General features: G+C 41.6%; 2 protein-coding genes across 6 annotated transcripts in view; one reads left to right on the top strand and one right to left on the bottom strand.

Moving 5' to 3' along the window:
• Positions 1-109: 109 nt before the first annotated feature.
• On the bottom strand, positions 110-5,246 carry LOC133215074 (beta-microseminoprotein-like). Of its 2 annotated transcripts, none has more exons than XM_061358808.1 (4): positions 5,093-5,246; positions 1,944-2,043; positions 1,332-1,434; positions 110-486 (listed from the first exon to the last, which is right to left on the bottom strand). In XM_061358808.1, the coding sequence occupies exons 1-4, from the start codon at positions 5,093-5,095 to the stop codon at positions 357-359; spliced, it is 336 nt and encodes a 111-aa protein (XP_061214792.1). In that variant the 5' UTR covers positions 5,096-5,246; the 3' UTR covers positions 110-356. The 2 variants fall into 2 exon arrangements, with proteins under 2 accessions (XP_061214792.1, XP_061214793.1); XM_061358809.1 differs by having other exon boundaries at positions 1,944-2,040; positions 5,093-5,154.
• A 9,015-nt stretch (positions 5,247-14,261) lies between these two features.
• The window catches only part of LOC133215068 (WASH complex subunit 2A-like), a 37,438-nt gene continuing 33,484 nt past the window's right edge, over positions 14,262-18,215 (top strand). For all 4 annotated transcript variants that reach the window (XM_061358783.1, XM_061358784.1, XM_061358782.1 and 1 more), the window contains exons 1-5: positions 14,262-14,347; positions 14,442-14,555; positions 14,908-15,072; positions 16,684-16,749; positions 17,426-17,599. In XM_061358783.1, the coding sequence (XP_061214767.1) occupies positions 14,303-14,347; positions 14,442-14,555; positions 14,908-15,072; positions 16,684-16,749; positions 17,426-17,599 (564 nt within the window). In that variant the 5' untranslated portion in view covers positions 14,262-14,302. The remainder of the gene's footprint in view (positions 14,348-14,441; positions 14,556-14,907; positions 15,073-16,683; positions 16,750-17,425; positions 17,600-18,215) is intronic.

Genomic DNA, 18,215 nt, shown 5'->3' with positions numbered 1-18,215 from the left:
CCAGGGGTACTGGTGCAGAGCATGTCAGAGTAGTGATGTGGTTTCATTCCTTTCTTGAAGAAGGTGACATTGCCCCATGTTATTACCTAAAAAGAACCATCATGAAGCATTTCTGGATGTTTCAACTGGATTTATTGTGTTTTAAAAAGCTCAGTGATGCAAGTAATGACAAATGAAACATTGTATATGATTATGCATCTTGTACACTGAATTAGAACGATTGGAAGGTCAGAAGTGAGCTGTTGAAGTGCTCTCTTAGAAGATTTCCCATGTCTTCAAGCTTCTTCGTGAAGGCAAAACATCTGTAGGAAGGGAAGGAATTCTACAGTGCAGAAAGGTTTGGAACAGATGTTCTGTTAGCCCACACGAGAATAGCTGTTACACTCCTTTGTGGGGTCGCTCTTCTGCACCACTTCATAGTCACAGGTTTTTTTATTGAAAGTGACTCTACAGCTCTCTCTGTCGTAACTGATAGGAGTATGAAAGCTGTCATTGGCAAAGAGAAACCAAATGTTAGCTTGAGAGCAATAAACGATTCAGTGGTTCAGTGATTATAGCTGGAACTAATCTCTGTTACTATGTCTAAAACCAGTTTAGTTAGTTTGAAAGCCCCCACAACTACAGCTTCTAGGACCTCACATGATACCTTGCTGCAGTGTGCTGTAAAGATGTAGCAGTATGCTCAGCACTAGCACAGGGATTTCTAGCACACCACTCTACAGACCAACATAAGCATGGCTTTGGCATCTTTTATCTTTTTTCCATTACTTTTTCATTATTGCCAGTTTGCTTAGAATGTGGTAGCTGTTTCCTGAGAGGTTGTCACCTGAGCAAAGGTGATAACCATAATCAAGAAATTTTGGCCCTTAGAAAAGGTAGTCTGAGAGGAGGATATTGGAGATAGATTGTACCTCTTGGGTCAGCATATTAACTGGAGACAAGCATCTCTGGAAAGGGTCATAATAAAGATCATCATAAGCCCTCTAGAGGAGTTTTACTAGAGTCCATTGTGTAACTAATTCCTTCCTACCCCAACTTCACCTACTAAGGAAAGACTTAACCACAGTGTAAGAGGAGTTTGCCAGTTCCTACAAATTAAAGGCAACCAACTAGTTGTGTCTGGAAGGACCTGTGTCCACTCCTGGTCAGCAGAAAGTAAGGTAAACACAGCCAAGGACAAGAGTGATCAAAAGCTGTACGTGACTTGCCCTAGCTCTCTTACATGGGTGAGGAAAGGCTCTCTTGTGCCCTTAGAAACTCATTTACCCCCAGCAAATTGAAAGCTGTGCTTTTCCTACAGACAATGATGCTACCAAGAAGTTCAAACTTACAGGGAGCAACAGTGCATTTCTATTTTGCTGCAGTGGCACCTGAAGCAATTTTCTGTCCTTGCGATCTCTCCATAGGGATACAATTTCCCATCCAGGACACAGCCTGCATGAGACAGCAGAAAAAAAAAAAAAAGTTCTTTAAGCCTCCACATAAAGGCTGAAAAGTTTAAAATTATTTCAAGTTTTCTGAAAACATTTTTTCTTGGCAATAATAAAGTTCTCTAGGTCATTATCTGGACTATTTTTACAGCATGAACTTATTTCTTCCTCACCTGTTAGGTTTCAGTGTGACAGACCTGGGAAGGAAGTGAGCAACCAAACAGCCAGGTCCCCCACTTGGCAACAGACTATTCAGAACTACTCTCAACTCCTGCATCAGCATCATGTGATGGAATAGCCATAGCAACCTACCATCAGTAGCAATAATATTGCTGCAGCTATATCCAGCCCAGGGGAAGACTTGGGTTTTTCCTACTTTTGGCAACTTGGTGCTGCAACCAATACATGCCTTTCTAAGATCTCCATCCCTTATATTTTGAGCCCTTCCTGGAAGCTCCACATAGAGCCAAGCTTCCACAGGACAATCAAATGACAGAATGTTCCTGTTCTTACCTTTATTGGTATCCTCTGGCTTGTTTATTTTAGAAAAACAGTATGCATCACCCAGTGTCACTGTGATGCCCATTGCAACAAGGAAAGCCAGAAAGCTCTTCTGTAAAAAAAAAAAAAAACAACAAAAAAACAACCACAAAGCACATAGCATGAATTTAATTCTGCTTTGATTATCATAGAATCATAGAATAGTTAGGGCTGGAAAGATCATCTAGTTCCAACCCCCCTGCCATGGGCAGGGACACCTCACACTAAACCATGTCACCCAAGGCTCTGTCCAACCTGGCCTTGAACATTCACAGCTTCCCTGGGCAACCCATTCCAGTGCCTCACCACCCTTAACAGTAAAGAGCTTCTTCCTTATATCTAACCCGAACTTCCCTTTTTTAAGTTTAAACCCATTACCCCTTGTCATATCACTACAGTTCCTGATGAAGAGTCCCTCTCCAGCATTCTTGTAGGCCCCTTTCAGACACTGGAAGGCTGCTATCTTTATTTTCAAAAGCTAAGTCACTGAACATGAATCAAAAATTAGAAATAACATTATGTGTACATGGAAATACTGGAAAAGGGCACTCCAGATATTTTACTGCTTTGGTGGCTTTTTTTTAGGTGGAAAAAAAGCCCACCAAAATTATAAGACAGAAATGTGTCAGCAGCATCTGACATCAGCTGAAGTCCAATCTCTAGAAATAACAAAATGCTATAGTAGTATTATACACTTGAAAGCCCTGTCAGACTCTTATTATTGTTTTAAGTATTGCCTTTGAGTCAAATGCTTCTATCCAGCAAATAATTGTGTGTACAGTATCTTATTTCTCCACTTGGGTACAGCAATTGCTCCAGATTTGTCAGTGAAGTGGAGATCACAGACCTAATCGTATTCCAGTAAGTTGTGGCTGTGCAGATAAGAGAGACACAAATGAGTGTCTTAATGCAAAATTCCAGAGCTGCACATTCTGCTTGGCAGACCATGAGCCATCTTGTCAAACCATGCACACAGAGGTTTGGATATCTGAGGGGTTGGAACTCGATGATCTTAAGGTCCTTTCCAACCCTAACTATTCTATGATTCTAATATGTCACAGCACAACCTTCCTTTTGTCTAGTGGAGGCAACAGCTAAACATCTGTAAGAGCTCTTCAAAGATGTCCATTGGGACCTGCTGAACAACCAAGACTTTTCTGGAAAAGCCTGAATAACTTTGTAATGATGGTTATACAGGGATAGAGGGACTGGAGAAGCATGAGAAGCATGAGAAGCACAGGATTATTTTGATGTGTTGCTCAGGCTAGATAACTTCAGGCAAAAGTTTAGGAATGGACAGAGACTGGGAAACAATGGAGGAAGTTACTCTATTTTCTTGATAGAGGTTGCAGATTAACATTAAAGGATTGTAAAATGAGTAGATTTTCCCAAATTACTGTCCTGAACTCCAGAGTCTGTTGCTACTTAAAACTGGGATTTAAAACAGCAATGAGAGTCTTTGTTTTTAGGTAACTCAGCTGTCTACTTTGGGTTACTTGAATCATGAACGTCAAAAGACACTGATAAGTCCTGAACCTTGGGCAGATGGTGAGAAAGGGAAATATCTTCCGTCTGCTGTGAAAAAAAAAATAAATAAAATAATATTTTAATCTTTGATGTGCTGCTTTCTTACAGGGCTGTGGGACATTCATGGTGTTGTGAAAAGGAGCAGGAGAATGATTTGGAGTTCCTGAGGCTTTGGGGTAGAATATAGCTAGTTGCTGTGCTGAGCACCATAGTCTGGATGAGAGAAGTTAAGAAGAAAGATTGAAACGCTTAAACTGTGGTATTCTGTAGTGCCTGGCCAAAGGAAAATTGTCTAAGCAACTCCTGTTCGTGAAGTTGTAGGATGAAACATTGCAGCTGGCTTCTGATGAGGCTCCACGTGCATTTGGCATGGATCTGTCAGGCCATTTGTGCTGTGCAGATATCCGGAGATTTGTGACCTCAGAGAATCATGGCTTTCCACAGAGGATCTCAACATCCTTCTCTGGCGGTGTTCAAAGCCAGGCTGGACAGAGCCTTGGGTGACATGATTTAGTGTTAGGTGTCCCTGCCATGTCAGAGGGGTTGGAACTTCATGGTCTTAATGTCTTTTCCAACCGTACCTATTCTATGATTCTACATGTAAGTAGAGGGTATCAAATAGGTAAGAAAGCACTGGTAGAAACAGTAACCTTCATCAGAAATTATAGAGATTAGTGTTATACTGATGCCAAGACCTCTTAGTTAAACATCAGAGTTGATGCTCTGTGTGGTCTGTGAGCAAGGCACTTCAAGGAACTTTTTTTTTCTTGTTTACTCTCTTAAAGAGGGGGTGCCACCAGCCATCTTGCAGAACAGAATTCTCCAAATGGGGCTTAATGTCCTTTGAAAGTGGATGAATTAATGTGGAATGAGCTACTAAACCATTTTACTTAATTAAGACTTATCTGAGTATAGACAAGCCCTCAGAAAATCTTAGAGAAAAAAGTAGATGATAATTTCTCCCTTTATTCATGAATCTACATATATTACAGAAACTACTGTCTCTTCTGTAAAACTTATGCTATTCTGAGATTCGCATCAAAGTTAATAACTGATATCTGAAACTTTGGGGATTACATGAGCATAAATCAGAGGAAAATTGGGCCATAGGACTTTGACTATCTAACATCACCTAACTGTTGATTTCAATTTGGCAAACATATTTGGAGGCTCGAAGAACTGAAATAGGACACAACTTGATAGAACAAAACAGAAATGCAGGCAAATAACTGTATTACACTTTTCATTGTAAAAGGACTATATCTTAAACTGTATTTCACATCTGTAGATTTTAAAAGCACGGTCCTAAATGTTTACCAAGTTCTGAATATTTTCACAAACATTTCTGAGAAAAGGATAACAGCAAGTGAAAGACCAAGCGGTATATGTGCAGTTTCTTGCAAAGAATTAGAAAAAAAAAGAACAAAATTCACAAAGGTGCCTTGCTTTCTTTGCATCTTGCAGTTAATAGAATATATCCATATTTAAAAATTTATAACTACATGATTCTCTTAAATATCCTTCTTTTGCAGTTTTAAAGCAAATAGCTATCTCTAGCCTCAGTTAAAAAACATAAATCTAAACCTTTGACTTACCATTGTGGAATGCTTGGCTTCCAAAGAGTTCCAAGTCTCCAGAAGACTCTGAAAGTGCTTTATGTGGAATCTGAGAGCAAATATTTTATGGTGCCTTTATGTTGAGCAATTCAATTTTAGGGGAAAAAAGCTTACTCAACTCAAATGCAGTTATGTTGACATTTCTGAAGAAATCACTGAAATTTTGCCAGCTGGCAGTGAGGAAATGTTTGATTCTGTAGAGCACTGACCTGGGTAAAAGGTTGAACCTGGAACTTTGTATTCCTTGGAAGCATTATGATTAGAATAAATGTCTTTCTGATGAAATACAATAATTGATAGGTAGGATGTAGGTAATATTGTACGGTTACCTGATTTGTAGTTGTGGCAGGAATGCATGCTGACTATTTCTGCTATCGGTGGGCTGGAAGGAATATCTGAAGTAGGGAACTAGATATCAGTAGTTTAGGGAGCTTTTGCCACATCTTTGCATACTCTTGTTTAATGCTGCAGTGTGCACTGCAAGATAAACAAAGGTACTTGGCCATTATCAGTATTAAAACTTCTCAACATTTAAATTTTAGCCAGATAGATCACACTAAACATTTCACTTCTCAACTAAAATAAAGCATTCCTCTCACATAAAGAGCCTGTAGCTTCTCCTGTGGGACTGTTCAGGCTTTGACCTGAGTAACTGTGATAGAGTATATGATCAGTTTCATATAGAATCATAGAATACCAGGTTGGAAGAGACCTCAGGGGTCACTTGGTGCAACCTTTCTTGGCAAAAGCACGATTTAGACAAGATGTCCCAGCATCCTGTCCCACTGAATCTTAGAAGTATCCAACACTAGGGAGTCCACCACTTTGCTGGGGAGATTATTCCAGTGGCTGACTGTTCTCATTTTGAAAAATTATCCTCTCGTGTCCAGCCAGAATGTCCCCTGGAATAATCTGTGCCCATTACCCCTCATCTTCTCTATGTGACTCCTTCTAAAAAGGGAGTGTCTGTCTTCTTTGTAGTCACCTTTTTAAATACTGGAACATGATGATGAGGTTCCCCCTGAGCCTTCTTTTCTTTAGGCTGAACAAAGCCAGTTCTGTCATCTTCTCCTCATAGGGCAGGCTTCCCAGGCCTTTGATCATCTTTGTGTCCCTTCTCTGTACCCTTTCTAGCCTGTCCACAACTTTTGTGTATAGCAGGGACCAAAACTGAACACAGTATTCTATGTGCCGCCTGACAAGTGTCAAGTAAAGTGGGATCTTTGTCTCTGCTGGTGATATCTTTGTAACCTAGCATCCTGTTGGCTTTCTTAGCTGCAGCAGCACACTCTTCACTCACATTGAGCTTGTGCACCAGAACCTCCAGATTTCTTTCTACAGTGCTTCTCTCCAGCCAGGTAGATCCCAGCCTGTGCTGCGTTCTTGGATTGTTTTCTCAGGTGCGAGACCTTACACTTATCAAATGGCATCTCTCAGGGGTATTTGGACCAGTACTGTTTAAAATATTCATTGATGACACAGACAGTGGGACTGAGTGTGTTGTCAGCAGTTGACACAAAGCTGAGTGGTGCAGTTAACAACCCTGAGGGACAGGACGATATCCAGAAGGACTTGGACAAGCCTGAGAAGCAGGCCCATGCAAACCTCATGAGGGTTCAACAAGGTCAAGTCCAAGGGCCACTGTTAATATAGATGTTATGTTTTACAGTTGTAAAAAATATTTTTTCCTACAAAATAAAATAAAAAATATCTCTAAACCTTAAAATAAGTAACTACAATTTATTTCACCACCAAGATGACCAGATTTAGTCATTATTTGTCACATTAAGCATTGTTTGCAAACTCTAGTGAAGTTAATTCCCTCCTAGCTAAACTGCTAGAGAGATTCATTTCAAGTGCAACTAAATGTTTTTGCACTGGCTTAAATAAACTAATTTAAATTCCTTCCCGTTAAGGAACTCTGGGGTATCGGCAGGAGTTGAGAATAATGTTATTGGAGAGAAACACCATATTACAATCTGCTGGACTAGATTTGCCACTGTTGTGGTCAGAAGAGATCTGTAGTTCCATTGTCTCCAGCAGAGCCACTCCCTGTTCTCAAGTGTGCACTTGGCTTTGCTGGATCTAACCTGGAACATAAATTCACAGCCATGCTTTCTATGTTGCTTTATCAACTATGATATGTCACTTGATATGAGAAATTTAGTTTCTTGACCTATTTACAATAGTGGGAGGGTAGCATTGTTTCACTGGTCTTGTGAGTTTCATGTTTCAAAGTTTTGTTAAAGACTGAAGTAAAAAACCATGGGACTGTGATTCAGGAGCTTGCTTTATATTTTCATTGTGATACTGACTTGATGCATGACGTTGGGTGGCTCCCTTAGGTGTGTCAGAGATTTCTAATTTCAGAGCTTATTATCTGACTGCAGAACCCAAAAGTCAACTTCCTCAATATGAGGAAGAACTTTATGCTGAGGATGGCAGAGCACTGAAACAGGCTGCCCAGGGGGGTTGTGGAATCTCCCTCTCTGGAGACATTCAAAACCCACTCTGATGTGCTCCTGTATCACCTGCTCCAGGCGGCCCTGCCTTGGCAGGGGATTGGACCAAGGAGGTTGTGAATGCTCCATCCCTGGCAGTGTTCAAGGCCAGGCTGGACGAGGCCTTGGGTGATATGGTTTAGAGTGAGGTGTCCCTGCCCATGGCAGGAGGGTTGGAACTAGGTGATCTTAAGGTCCTTTCCAACCCTAACTATTCTATGATTCTATGATTCTATCTCCAGAGGTCCCTTCCAACCCTAATGATTTTGTCATTCTGTGATTCCCCCTTTTCATACACTAGGCATTTCTAACCCATACCAAGGGAATCAGGGTAATGACTGTCCTCCAAGACTCCAATGACAGATGAACTTTTGAGATCAAAGAAGGAACAAACCCATGCAGAGGAAACCATGAGCCAATGAAGTAATGTACATCCAAGTCCAGATTCCTTTAGAGGGTAGCAGTTCCTTTTTTCCAGAATATTTTTCTCCCTTAAGATTCAGTGTTACCTGAATTATCAGCATGTTTTTTCCTGCTTGCACAACAACTTACTGTAGTAAGTCATTTGGGTGGGTATACGGCAGCGAGGTCTTTTAGGTGATGTGGGTAATCATAATCTGCTTATTCCTGATACACAGCTTAAAAATAATTATTTTAAAGGAAAGCTGATTTTGAATTCCTTGAAATTAATAAACACATTGGTAATCAAGTCATTGCACTACCAATGCAATGGTACAAGCTCAGGATTGCTGCATCCAGACTAGAAGAAAGTGCAGCAGGAGGGCCAGGAGACTTCCATGGGTGGATAACAAGCTGCTGAGGAAACTTAGAGGGAAAAAAGAGGCTTATAAAAGATGGGAGCAAGGACAGGTGGCCTGGAAAGAATATATGAATGTTGTCTGGGAAACTAAGGATCAGGGTAGGAAAGCTAAGGACCAGGTTAGGAAAGCTAAGGACCAGTTAGAATTAAACATGACTAGGGACGTGAAAGATAACAGGAAGGGATTCTATAGGTGCATTGTAAACAAAAGACAGGCTTGGGACAATGTGGGCCTTCTCTGGAAGATATCAGGAGAACTGGCTACCCTGGATTTGGAGAAGGTTGGGGTTCTTAATGACTTCTTTGCCTCAGTCTTCACTGGCAAATGATCTCACCACACCATCCAAGTCTTGGAAGGCAGATGCAGGGACTGTGAGAATTAAGACGTTAGGCACACTGTAGGAGAGGATCTGGTTCAAGACCATCTTAACAACCTGCACATGCACAAGTCCATGGGACCTGATGAAATCCATTTGTGGGTCCTGAAGGAGCTGGTGGCCTATAGGGATGCTGGGGAGGGACTCTTCATTAGGGACTGTAGTGACAGGACAAGGGGTAATGGGTTAAAACTTAAACAGGGGAAGTTTAGATGGGATATAAGGAGGAAGCTCTTTACTGTAAGGGTGGTGAGGCACTGGAATGGGATGCCCAGGGAAGCTGTGAATGCTCCATCCCTGGCAGTGTTCAAGGCCAGGTTGGACAGAGCCTTGGGTGACATGGTTTAGTGTGAGGTGTCCCTGCCCATGGCAGGGGGGTTGGAACTAGATGATCTTAAGGTCCTTTTCCAACTCTAACTGTTTTATGATTAACTAGCAGTGAATCTCGTGTAGGAGGGGAAGGAATTCTGGGGGCTTCAGGCTCTTGTGCTGGTCCAGTGACTTCAAGACCTGTGCTTATTTCTAGCTGCAGACCCTCCTTTCTATGCTGTGGGCCAGAGACTGAGGTATCTTCAAACCCTGACTTCATTCATCAGCCTCAACTCCTTTTAGAGCCTGCAGATAATGCAGGTGTGGGAACTGTCTTGGAGCTAGGGAGTTATGGTAATTGTAGGGCTTGGACAGCCACATCTCTCTATGCCTGTACCAAGCCATACAACACAATCTTTGCATAAGAACAAGGAGTGGCAGGGAAAATGAAGAACAATGCAGAAACTGTGTTGAGGTTCTCTCTTGTGTGACACAGAGGCTTATCTTCTAATTAAAACTTGACTTTTTCTTTTGTTTGCATCCTGTTCTAAAGTTATAAAAACATGTTTACTTTCTGTGAGTTATTGGGAAAGCTGGCTGTGATATTTTCATTTTTTACCTTGTAAATATTTGTGAGTTTAACCAAGTGCTGTATCTGCTTAAGCTTTTGTTAACACTTCCATTGTAAAGAAACAGAAAGCAGTACTGCCAAGTTTTTACCCACAGGAAAAGGAAACTTACCCATGCTAGCTATATGCCATATTACCCAGATTATCAATAAGAGAGAATTATATGTAAATTTATATTGTATGTCATGTTAAGACTAAATCTTTGTCCAGTCTAAACCGTAATTTCCTCATAGGCAAATGCTTATGGTAATTTTGTAGTTACTTCAAACAAACAGTTTAAAAAAATAAGTAAAAGGGGAAAATCACATCCCCTTAATAATCTTGCATGAATAAAGATTATTACTTGTTATTTCATATTCTTTGTATGTGTGCTAAAAATCATTGTCTTTACTAGAGTTGTATATAGCCTTGCAGTGAAAGGGTATAGCAGGCACAGTAACTCCCTTAAAGCTGGCCATGCTGTTTATAGGGATATTTTCTGGACAAAACAATCTACTAGGTCTGAGCATAGTCAGGATCCATTCGAAATGAATACATTCGCTTTCAGCTTTGCAGAAGTTGTGAAGAAACAGTAAGCTGTGATCATACACAACAAGCATGCAATACTGGCCTCCAAATCACTTTCAAGGTTGCATCATCTTCCCTTTAGTCTTCTACAGCCATTCTGTGTGGTGCTATGGGCCTTTGGAAATTGTTGTGGATACCTACTGGGGACCAGGTCTATGAAAACAAACAGGCATCAGCCTATGCCTGAGTGTAAATACTGGATTTTCTGCTTTACTTTGCAATTGCTTCTTGTGCTGATATTCGCAGATGTTTCTTTGTGGGCATCTTGTGTTGGCTTTGAGGCTAATACAAGCAAGGCTTAAAATGGTGGATTAAGGAAGCCCAGTGTGTTCTTCACCTCGGATAACACCAACTGTTTGTAGTACTCCTCCCACCAATTTTTGTCTCCATTTCATGCCTTGGCTTCACAGGAAGGAAGCTTAGGGATCGAAGCCAGGAGAAAGTCTCCCAGGTTGCTATAGCACAGAATCCCTAACTATGCCAAAATCAGCCCCCACTATTCAATCCAAACTCAGCTAATTTCATGACTACATTGAGGAGACAAGCTACAGACACGTATTTATGTCTGTGTCCCCAACTCAGTTGGGAAATCCCAGAACCAGCTGTAATTTCAGGCATATCCCCAATGCCAAGTCTGTATGTAAGTAAGCTTTTATGCTAGAACAACAAACGTTCATCGATATTGTCTCCAGGATTAAGTGTTGGCTTATCAGAACTAACCAGAGGATTTATAGTCTGGCAGCAGTCTGGGGTAGTAAATTTTCAGACAGGGCTAACAAGCAATTTCAGGATGGAAAGTGGCTTTTTCCACCATGGGGCAACATTGGAGAAAATAGACTGAAGTAGGGCCAGGAAGAGATCCATAAAGGTGCATTTTCTTTTGCCCCACATCTGCGTAAGTACCACATCCCATTATGCTGTGCTAGTTCTTCTCCAGAAACTGCAGGGCAGAAGAGAACAGCAATGCAGTATGTGCTCTGTTTCTCAAATGTATCTTGCGTACATTTTCTTCAAACCCTTTGTGTCCTGTACTCTGGCCCACCTCTACAATCTATACCCACAGGGGTCTTCTAGTAACCTGACTGCCTGACTCCCACTTAAACACTTTCACTGCAGCCTGAGTCCCACCAAAAGACCTCTGTCTCATTTTACCTCTGTCTCATTTTCACTGCTGTGAATGCACAGAGGTCAGCAGCTGCATGGGACTGGCAGAATGCCAAGGAGCACCAGCCTGCTGTAACTTCTGTCTTTGCAGCCATGCAGGAAAGAGCTTGTCCTCCGGACTGACTCCAGAAGCACTCTGCCCTGCTCTGGAGGGGTCTTAGAGAATCTGAGCTGCACAGACGTAGATTTCATGGCCACGTACAAGTAGCAAGTGATGCCACAGAGCCAAGGCATGCCTGTAAGCATGGATATCAGACAGCTCAGCTCTATGCAGTCTTACATGTTCTGGTTTTTAATATATAAGTTAGTCCCAGGTGACATGTGATTTTTGATATCTTTAAGTCACATATTCATTTAGAATGCTCTAAGTGGAAGAGCAAGTGATTTTTTTTGTTGCTATCTTCCCTCTATCCTTTAAAAGGAACATGTCTAAATTCTTCTCTAAAAGCAATTTTAGGACTGAAATGCTTTTGGGGATGCTGATTGCAATGTTTAGGTTGAAACTGCTATTGTGCCATTGTCCTGGGATAGAGTTAACTTTTATCTGAGTAGCTGGTGCAGTGCTGTGCTTTGGATTTAGTATGAGAATAATGCTGATAACACACCGATGTTTTAGTCATTGGTAAGTAGTGTTTACTCTAAATCAAGGACTTTTCAGTTTCTCATGTCTGCCAGTAAGGAGGGCACAAGAAACTGGGAGGGAGCAGAGACAGGACAGCTGACCCGAACTAGCCAAAGGGATATTCCATACTACAGCATGTCATACCAGTATACAAACTGGGGAGAGTTATCGGGAAGAGATGGATTGCTGCCCAGGGACAGGCTGGGTATTAGTCAGTGGGTGGTGATCAACTGTATTGTGCATCACTTGTGTTTGTTGGGTATTATCCTCGCTCTCCTTCTCCTATTCACTACTATTATTATTATATTTTATATTATTTTAATTATTAAATTGATCTTATCTCAACACAGGTTTTAATTTTTTCCATTTCTCCTCCCCATCCCACCAAGGTTAGGTAGGGGAGAGCTACTGGCTGCGTGGTACTTAGCTGCCAGCTGGGGTTAAACCATGACAGCTCTTTGTAGCCCTCTTTGCTCAGAGGCTGGTGTACATATCACTAATGAACAAATTCCCTTAAGGGAACATTCAGGATCCATGCTAATGTCTTTTGTTTTGGTTTGTTTTTTAATGGAAACTAACCTGAGACCTCCATACCTGAAGCTGCCTGATGGTAAGAGCCTACATTTTGCAGCATCAGTACACATAGAACATATAGGCCTCAGATTTTGTAATGCACAAAGTTCTGTGCCAGTAGAACTTCGCTTTATCAATAGACTGTTGGATTTTATTTCACATTTTGGTGAACATGGAAAGTAATCAAAGGATTTTTTTTCTGGTTTTTGGAATGTCATAGAGGAAGGAATAATCACAAAACACAAGAAGCCTTGAGGAATAATTTTAGATTAATCCCATCTGTGTGGTTTTTAACAGTCTTACTCAATACATTGTTGTGAAACTAGCCTGGACTAATATTTTTCTACTTTTATTTTGTTAGTTTCTCCTTTAATATCAGTATATTAAAATTCTTTAAATTCTACTGAGGTTGAAGGTCTGAGCCAGTTCAGTAATGCTATCTTGTTACAGAATGACAGAAAAATAGAATTGAAAGGAATATGACCCTATTTGCTTTTAGAAGCAACTATGTCCTTAATCTAGCAATATACTTCAAGTATCTGGATGTAGCCATTAAAATCAATATATGAGAACTTGGAGATCTTAGGCATTTTTTCTTATTTAAATTGAGAACTCAAAAAAGTAAATCACGCAGTACTCTGCTCCTCACAATGTCTTCTGTGGTATCAGTGTAGTCAAGTGCAATAAATAAACTCCATGTGCTAATATCAAGGGCTGATCTAAATTGACTATTTCCAATGAATTATTTGACAGATGGAAGAAAAGATTATTTTATTATAATTTCATTTCTGGCTAATTCCTTTGTAATGAAGAACACACAAAGGACAATAGTATGATAAGGTTTTTTTATCCATTGGGAAAAAAAATGATTTAGTGAGAAGTGGGAAGTTAGAGTGCATAGTGGAGTGTTTGATCTCTAAAGACTGAGGGATAATTGGCTGTGAATCCCAGTTTGGCTATTTGCACTATATATTTATTTGTCTTAGTGTATATAGGGTTTTCTCCTAGCAAAATCTGGGATTCTGGTGTGTGTTTATCAAGACTAATCCCTATTTAAGCCAAAAATTTTACCTGATTTGCAATGTAAGTTTTGCACTTACTTTTGCAAGGAACATAGGAGGAAAGTGTACCTCTCTAAGACTGGTCATCACCATACCCCATTGCTGTGCTCGTGGGTAATGCTGCTGTGCTGCAGACCAGGATATGCTACTCCTGCCACCCTGGCCTGGTCCCAGTGCAGAGCAGGGAGCCTCTGCTCTCGTGTTCCTAGGAGCCATGAACAGCCTCCTAGCCACGGGTGCCAGACCCTTGAGGTAGCTGCGGTGGTCGAAGCCATCTCCCACCTGGATCTCCCTTCCCCACGCCTGGGAGATGCTGTCCTCCCTTACCCCGCTGGTGCAGGCTCAGCCCGCTGCGGTGGCTGGTGTGAGGCCGGGAGGGAGCCACCGTGACCCCGCTGCTACCGGCAGCAGCTGGCCCTGCCTGCCATGGGCCCCCTGCAGCAGAGGGCGGCCGAGCCCGGCGCTGCCTGGCCTCCGCGCGGCAGCATCGCGCCCCCTGCCGCCCTGCCCGTGAGCACGCCGTGCTCTGTGGGTCACGTGACGGCTCTCAGCTGACGGACGGGCGGATGGCGCCGGCGGGCGCAAGAGGAGAAGCGCGGCCTGCCGCCATGGTTAGTGCTGGGGCGGGTTTGCTGTGCCCGGGTATGGTGGCGGCACCGGGCTCCTGGCTTACTGGTCTTCTGGCCTTCTTCCCTTCCTACGCAGATGAACGGGGCCCCGCGGGACGCGGCGGAGCCGGGGCCGGTGTGGGAGCGGCCCTGGTCGCTGGAGGAGATCCGTAAGGGCAGCCAGAGCTGGTCTTTGGCCTCGGATGCCGGGGTAAGCGGTGCGGCCGGGACCGAGCGTGGAACAGGAGGGGTGCTGAACGGGGCTTGGGAGGTGTAAGGAGGGGCCGGGTGCTGCTCACCCCGGGGCCGAGCGGCGGCCTGCTGTTGCTTAAAACCTCAGATCGGGGCGATAAAAATAAAATGAGGAGTTGGCCTGAAAGGAGAAGCAGAATGAAGTGGAAACAGAGTAGGAGAAGGCTTGGTCCTGGGTGCATGGGGGTTCTTTCGTCTAAACTGTGTTTATTTTGATGCGCCGTTGAAGTGCGTGGTAACTGCGTGTCATAAACGGTGCCAAGAGGAAAAGGAGCTGGATGCTGACTGTTGCTTTCCCCTGTTGTAAACAGCTTCTGCATTTCCTACAAGAGTTCTCACAACAAACAATTTCCAGGACTCATGAAATAAAAAAGCAAGTAGATGGATTGATTAGCGAAACAAAAGCCACAGACTGTCGCCTTCATAATGTCTTCAATGACTTTCTTATGTTGTCCAATACACAGTTCATAGAGAACGTGAGTATATTCTTGCACACCATCAAGCCTGTACTCCAAACACTGGTGTTGTCCATTACTATAACATGGAGAAGTCATTTGACTTTTTTGCAAATCTGATGTTAATTTAGAGATTAATTAGCTTTTAATTGTATTCTGTTAAAGGATGTCCTAATTCTTTTGTGAGTAATGCACTATCTGATATCAGTATATTCTCTTTTGCCTCTTCTGAGTTATCTTCCTTCCTTGTTTATATGTGTCATGGAAGTCACAGTTTTGTTTTTAGCACTGTGAATGAATTGGGATCTCTGGGATGTTGTGGTCTAGCTTTACAGGCAGCATGAGTGTAGCGTCTGTCTGCACTTAGATGTCTACATAAGAGGAATGTTATGCGGTGCTGTAGATTTGGCCAGAGGTGTTATTTTGTGCTAAAAGCAGTTGGTATTAAAGGTGTTGGACTGCAGGCAGTTGTCTGTTATGTTTTTAGCTGATAAGCATATTTGTTGGTTATTGCTATTTTAGAAAAGTGAAAGCGAGACTTGAAAGCCTGCTTACAACACTGTATCACTAGGAGCATGTGTATAATTAAGATGTAGAGCTTTAATAGTTCTTTACATTTGTGGAGGGGTTTTTAGCACTGTAAGTTTTAGTAGGTATTTTGTTGTGATCAGCATTGTTCTCAGGCCACGTGTGTCTCATCTGAAGCCATAATATTGTTATTGGAAAGATACAGAGGATAAAGATGATGGAAATCTTTATTTATGGTTTGGGGTTTTTTGGTGGTAGTTAGATTTTTTTTACCAGAGCTGCAATGTGTTTTCTGGCCTAACTTTGCTGTTCAGTGTAATGATTCTGATGAGAACAGTTTGTACCAAACATCTTAAATCTTGGGTGCTTGAAGCTGTTTGTTCCCAAATTTAAGTGTACAGAAATAGGTCCTCATTTCTAGTTCTTAATTAATTAATGTGGGAGATCTGTCTCTTCTCAGGAAATAGCTGTGCTTGTGTTTGAGAGACTTAGATTTAGGTTTGCAGGTTTATTTTTTTTTTTAATAATTATTTTTATTCCCCCATGTTTTATTGTAGCTGGTCCTAGAAAAGACTGTTTAAAGAGCTGGATGGGAGGGATCATCAGAACAAACTGAAGGCTGAGGGAGGAAGTAAACCTTCTCTGTAATACAGGAGAAGGGTAAAATCTAAGAAGGAAAGCTACTAAATGACAGAAAACAAAGGGAAAACAGACAGCTCACAACTAAACTTAAGTTTGACTTAGGAGGTTTCTAGAATAGCTTTATGTTAGGGGAGTTAAAACATGCTTTTTTAAAACATATTCAAGTGAATCTGTGAATAGGGTTAAATGATCAGCTTGTCTTCTGCTGATGCAGGGACATTTCCAGTTTTGAATTGCCTCAATTGAGTTGAGAGGCTGCCTGATGATGACTTCAATATGTGAAGGAGGCTATGAAATGCTTTGCATCATCCATGGTTTCCTTTTTTTTAAAATGTGCAATGAATTAATGTGCAATTAATAGCACATTAGCAGTGCCTTTCATTTTGGTGGTGGTGGTGCCTGTGGTTTAGCCCTTGCAGCATATATTGTTCTTACTTGAATTAATTTTGCTCGACTTTTTAGAGAGTATATGATGAAGAAGTGGAAGAACCTATTCCCAAAGCTGATGCTGGAGACAAACCAGAGCAGGTAATTAATTTTAGCTGGCCTGAATGCTGTCAGTGTGTTTGCAGATGTTGTCTGCTTTCTCATTTGCAAACTTATTTTGTGGACATTTACACCTTACAAATTGAGCTGTTACCTTTCTCTGTGAAGTATCTCTGTTGAAGTCTATGTCATTCAAACATAGAATTTCCTATAACATTGAAGGCTACTACAGTATATGGCAATCTGTTAATGCTTCCCCAAGCTCAATACTCTGTCCAGTAGTCAAGACTTCTGTGTTGATTTTCAAATGGCTATGCATTTTTTTTCAGCGATAGAACATTGGCCTTCTTACTGGATTCAGAGGTACGAGATTGAGGAAGCAGAATCTGAGTACAGTTCCCAGGGATTAAAAACTCAGAGCTTTTTAATATATCTTACAGTCTAGGTGTGTAATACCATAAATATTCCCTTGATGGGCTGGAAGCATGAATAATACAGTACTATGCTGGTGTGGATGTTTAGAACATCTTTGTTTCTGAGAGTGATAAACATTAATTAAGTCAAACAACAAAAAAAAAAGATTCTGAAGGTTTTTCTCTTGCATATAGTGAAAAAGCTTTTATTGTACTACTTTGAAGTTAAAATTTTGTATGCATGTTGCAGTGAGATTGAGTCTTGAATCAAATGCAATGAGAATGTGTTGTTCCTATTATTAAAGGAAAAGACCCGGGAACAGAAAGAAGCTGATCTGATACCCAAAATCCAAGAAGCAGTGAATTATGGGTTGCAAGTTCTGGACAGTGCGTTTGAACAGCTAGACATCAAAGCAGGCAACTCTGACTCAGAAGAGGAAGAAAGTAATGAAAGGGTGGAACTGATACTTGAGCCAAAGGTACAGAGACCTGTTCTTGCTGGGAGCATGGGTTTGTGTTTCGCTTTGTTGGACTTGCTCTTTGCATTTGTCAGGAGTATCACTGTAAAATTGGTTGTGCATTGGTGTAAAATTGTTACCTAAAAAGAGGATTGGATGAATACATCAGAAGGAGAAGTGCTCCTTGCTGAGCTATTCCTTGTGTAACCTACTTGTCTTTCAGTTGGGTTAGCATTAAGATATGGCACCCTAAAGGGAACTAATTTAGTGATGACGAACTTGGAAAGAGAAGCCTCAATTCTGGATGGAGTGGGACCTTGAAATTTCATGCTCTTTAGATACAAACTATATCTTCATAGGTGGATTTTACTCTTCTGGTAGTTAAGAGTGCTAGGTGCTGGATTCAGGATAAGACTGATGCTTGCAAGTCTTTGCAAGGATATTCTTGCGTTAGATGACACCTAGAAACAAGTTGTGATCACACAAATAGACCCCTTCTTTGACAGTCTTAGAAAAGAATAAACTTCAGGTGGCCCACCGGTTTGCAGGCATACTTGAAGCATGTGTCTGGTGGGGCCCTTTTTAGACAAGCTTGTATCTTCCTTGAGTTAAAAAAAGGGGGTAAGACTTCTATCTT

Source organism: Neopsephotus bourkii, unplaced genomic scaffold, assembly GCF_033783945.1.
Source record: "Neopsephotus bourkii isolate Nb327-2 ecotype Australia unplaced genomic scaffold, CSIRO-AGI_Nbou_v1 NB_951, whole genome shotgun sequence".
In the NCBI taxonomy this organism is placed as follows: domain Eukaryota; kingdom Metazoa; phylum Chordata; class Aves; order Psittaciformes; family Psittacidae; genus Neopsephotus; species Neopsephotus bourkii.
The sequence above is the reverse complement of the archived record's forward strand: the minus strand, read 5'-3'. Positions and strand labels throughout refer to the sequence as shown.

Excerpts from the sequence above, each read along its gene's own strand:
- LOC133215074 (XM_061358808.1), bottom strand. Across the intron at positions 1,435-1,943 it reads GCCAGAGGATACCAATAAAG|GCTGTGTCCTGGATGGGAAA; the intron begins GTAAGAACAGGA and ends TGTCTCATGCAG. Across the intron at positions 487-1,331 it reads GAAATGCACTGTTGCTCCCT|CTTTCATACTCCTATCAGTT; the intron begins GTAAGTTTGAAC and ends TGCCAATGACAG.